The sequence below is a fragment of the Halyomorpha halys genome, unplaced genomic scaffold, assembly GCF_000696795.3.
Source record: "Halyomorpha halys isolate HHAL.00 unplaced genomic scaffold, Hhal_1.1 Scaffold145.1, whole genome shotgun sequence".
Lineage (NCBI taxonomy): Eukaryota > Metazoa > Arthropoda > Insecta > Hemiptera > Pentatomidae > Halyomorpha > Halyomorpha halys.
The window spans coordinates 1,474,909-1,479,547 of record NW_027115461.1 but is presented as its reverse complement, the minus strand read 5'-3'; the positions used below and the strand labels follow the sequence as shown (position 1 = coordinate 1,479,547).

General features: G+C 33.5%; 1 protein-coding gene across 1 annotated transcript; it reads left to right on the top strand.

Moving 5' to 3' along the window:
- Positions 1-3,041, top strand: LOC106678471 (uncharacterized; the record flags this gene model as incomplete). Its single annotated transcript, XM_024359865.2, has 2 exons — positions 1-162; positions 2,109-3,041. Coding segments are annotated over 2 exons (498 nt in total), but the record flags the coding sequence as incomplete, so codon positions are not given.
- Between the last annotated feature and the right edge of the window lie 1,598 nt (positions 3,042-4,639).

Below are 4,639 nucleotides of genomic sequence, written 5' to 3'. Positions count from 1 at the left end.
TGCTGGTTCAGAAGACGTAGAACCTTCACTGTGGTATTTCGAAGAAATGAAGTTTCTACAAAACCTGGAAAAACCAACTACTTCAGCCTCCCTCTTTTTGGCAATGCAGGAAACGAGGATAGTGATAGTACAAATGATGGGAGATTTAATTCAGAGGTCGTTGTAAGTATTTCATTTTTAATCTGCATCGATTTTGATTATAATGTTTGTAGTTACTTTCACCGATTTGTACAGAACCAGATACCAATCCTTCCATAAAAACTTTCTCACCACCTAAACCCTCCTGTTTCTAACCTGGCTTCTCTGTGATCACCTGATAATCTTCCTAAGCGTCTGAAAAGAAAATTACCTCGAGACCTTCTCTAGAAATGTTATTGGAGCTCTACCAATGGGTTGATTATTCACATATCTGTATCATGCCATTGTATAACTAGCATCAAATTTTCTTGTATATATTTTTAATACAGTTGTAAATATCACGATCAAATTAAGAAAAAAAAAAGTGGTTATTTGATATTGTAAATAAACATCGTCAGTTAGAATACAAATACATCACCTAGAATACAATCACCAGGTAAAAGATACAGATACAGTTTGCTTCATGAAACAAATTTGAATTGCCAAGATTCCTGGCCTTGAATATTGAAGAAATGACAAAGGGTATCCCTCACAGTCTCGCACTTGATGGTGCTGTTGAGGTGGTTGAAATGGTTTTGACTCCAATTTAAGTTATGTTTATTTATTAAAATAATATATTTACAATTATGATAATAATGGCATGGTTTATACATTAAAACATTAAATTATTTATAATACAATCAATATAATATAGTGAGGTGTAGATAGTTGACCATAGTGATCATAATGATTGGAGAAGTTTGTCGGGGGGGTGCAACCAGCAATGAACAACATAAATAAACAAAGCCATATTTATTTATTTTATGCCGACGTTTCGACCTGAGTTTCAGGTCTTCATCAGAGCTATAGAACAAAAGAGATAACAACATTTAGAGAAACATAAAATTGAAAAGGAATAGTTTACAAACAAATTTGAAATTATACAAAATATTGAATTGTATCATAAATGATACCATTTTTTTATACATATCTTCTTACCTACATGATATTATATTTCATCTTTCACTGTTTTCAATCTACTACCATCTAAAACGATTATCAATCAATTAATTTTTTTTTACTATTCAATTATCAGTTATAAATTTTTTATCATTTATGATACAATTCAATATTTTGTATAATTCCAAATTTGTTTGTATACTATTCCTTTTCAATTTTATGTTTCTCTAAATGTTGTTGTTATCTCTTTTGTCCTATAGCCCTGATGAAGACCTGAAACTCAGGTCGAAACGTCGGCATAAAATAAATAAATATGGTTTTGTTTATTTATGTTGTTCTTTGCTGTCCGCACCCCCCCCCCCCCCCCCCCGGAAAAACTTCTTCAATAATATAATATAGTATTTGAACAAGCATCGGGTCGGAAGCAATGAAGATGTTAGTTTTGGCAGTCGCTACAATTTCTGGATGCACTTACCTGAAGAGATATTCCTCCATTGGCAACTGGCAACTGTCTCCATGCTCCTCTTGTGAGAGTGCCGGCATGTAAACCCTCATCATCGCCTATCGGATGTATTAAAATATTCAGAAAATCCATTATTATCCTCAAACAGTTCCATAGATACTGTCCATCCTGGCCTTTGAAAAATGTTACTTGTATCCTCTCTTATCTTCCCCATCTTGATTACGGTTGGCTGGTTTATGGAGGATTCACTCATGATATGAATCCTGAGAACTCCAGGGAAAATTAAAGCATCTTATGCATTGTATCATAAGATTTTTTTCAGGGTTTCTAGACGCTGACATATCTCTGGCTATTATATCAGTGAAAAACGGTTACCATTCGTTTTGTTGGGCGTCGACGCTTTTCCAATTGAGGATAATTTCATGAAATTCTATCCTCAAGCAGGATTATCTTTGAACAGAAGACTGCTTGTCTCTCTCGTGCGATTTCTTTTCAGTCTTCTTCTTGTTGGTATCTGAAAAGAAGAACCAATTGAATAAATATGTTAATGTATTTTTTGTTTTTGCAGGCTCAACTTGGACCACCTAAGAAGAAAGGAGATATATCTGAAGAGCTGATGGAAATGGCTTGCAAACACCTTAATAAACCACTTGACGAATACGACACGATAGCTGCAGCGTGGGCAATCGAACTAAAAAAAATGAAGCCATCTCAACAGTTATTTGCAAAGAAGGCTATCAATGATATATTGTTCGAGGGACAAATGGGGTTATTATGCCGCGACTCGATCGTTATCAATGCCCCTAACCCCTCCTCACGTATCTCCACCCCATTAAGCAGTCAGTCTCTCCCTGATATGGAGGAGGTTCTGCAGGATCCTATTTTTCTAATTTGCAATAAATAAATAAAGTTAGTTCTCCCAAATTTTTTATTTTTATTTTCCCAATTTTTTTGTGTTATTTTTTCCTAGTTGCTAATCCCTCCATTATATTGAAGGGCTTACCCAGGAGGCCCCCCCCCTAGAGTGGGGAGAGCCATGATCGTTCACCTTGTGACAAATAGATGAAACAAATATTTTATTATAATTTGATTTGGTTTGTTCTTTGCTCATTTATTATCATTTTATACTATCTTCATTAATTTTATTTTTATTTATTCTTTCACGACCTTTATTTAATCTCAACTTTCTTCTTCATTTTCCGTCTGTTAGTGTGTTTAAATTTTGTGTTCCCACATCTAATTTTCTCTTTTTTCGTTTTATATGCGTCTCCTGTACTTTTGTAACCGTATAGTCTACGCAATTTTCTTTACTAATCATTGTTTATTTTATATTAATACTATTTTATGTATAATTTTCTTTTCACTTATTTTTTACATAATATTTATTCTACCTTGAATTACCTTTTTTGTATCTTATTGTTGTAATGTTCATAGTTGGTTTTGTATCTTTGTAGCCCTGCAAAGTGGGGCGAAACGTCGGAGAATAAATAGTTTATAACTATTTTGTTCCTTATTTGACCGCAACCCTGACTATCTTCTTCATAATTTTTGAAAATTGTATATAAGTATAGCAGTGATTTATTAGTTATTACAATTATTTGCTTGAAAACAAAATTTTTTTTTTTATTAAATTAATAATATTTTTCACTTCTATGGGAGGGGGAAAGCTGCCCCCTCTTCCCATTACTGGGGACGCCCAAGATTATATAAAAAAGGGTTTTTAGTGATAATCTTGTATTAAAAAATAAAAAAATCTTGTAATATTTTATTTCACATCATGAGTGGCGCTATCTGCTATGGCAGTGATGTTGTTAGTTCTTCCGCTCGCTCATAGATAGCCTTGCTGCAGTACTCCTTTCTTAAATGTCTATTATATAAAAAAGTTCTTAGTGGTCACTGAGTAATATTTAATTTTACATGTAGAGTGGAATAATGAAAATTACAATAATACAGAATACATGAAAATTAAAATTATACAATTTGAGAAACGAGTAGAACAATTAAATGAACAGTTGTATAATTTGTAAAATGGGGGTTATAGTTTTGAATAAATAAAAGTAAGTTATTGTCCTGCTTATGTCATTTGCTAATTTTAGTTTATTATTTCTATATTTAACCATTGTAATCACTCACGGAAAAAAGTTTAATACTTTTGCCAACGTTTTCACAGTTAATTAAAAAGTTTACAATTTTTCAATTAGGTATGTTGTTAAAAGTGCTAACCTTTATGTATTTCTTGAGGCCGTCAATCAAAAATGCGCATGGTTCTATTACAGCGTGGCTAATTTACTGAGGCTAAACAGCAGCCCAAACCTTCATATCTTCTTCGGTATTTCTGGTTGCGAGGTAACGTAAACTAGAATATTTCAGTATCTATGCATAGATATTTTTTTTTTTTTTTACTGTTTTATAACGCTCTTCCTGGCCTTTCTGACATATGGAGGCGAGGGGGAAAAGAGGGGATATCTACAGAGTACCACCGTAGGAGGTCAAGTTTAGATTTCGTGGACCGCCAAAGAAATAAAAGTCGACCCCCAGGACAGATTCAAACTGACGCCACTGCAGTCATAGTTGATACTCCAATTCCTTGGACTACAAACTATGGTACTCTCTCTGTTCAGCAACAAGTGTCCACTTCCAATGTTTTCTTTCTTTTTTTTTTAGCATTTTTGCTCACGACAATCAAAAAGTAGCAAAGTCACTCAATAAGGTCACACAACAGATAACATATTGAACATCTGTACCCAGCCTTTCACAATATTTTCACAACCTTCAATATCGTCTCTGCAGGATTCAGTATCATTGCACAAATCCGACTGATATGTAATAATATTGCATGTCTGTTGAAAAGCCTCAATTATATTGTGTGTTAAAGGACCACTTAAGTCAAATCTAGAAGGAAAATTTCTATTTTGTAATAGGAGAGTAGGAGGTTACAGGAGTTCAACAGATGGGACCGTTACTATTTGTTGCGCTCCTTGATGTGATATAGTAAACAGTAAAATAACTTTCTATAAATGTGTGTTGGGTTGTTATAGATCTGTTAGTTTGTAACCAGAGATGGGCAAATAGCCATAGTTGAAACTGATAGTTAAAATT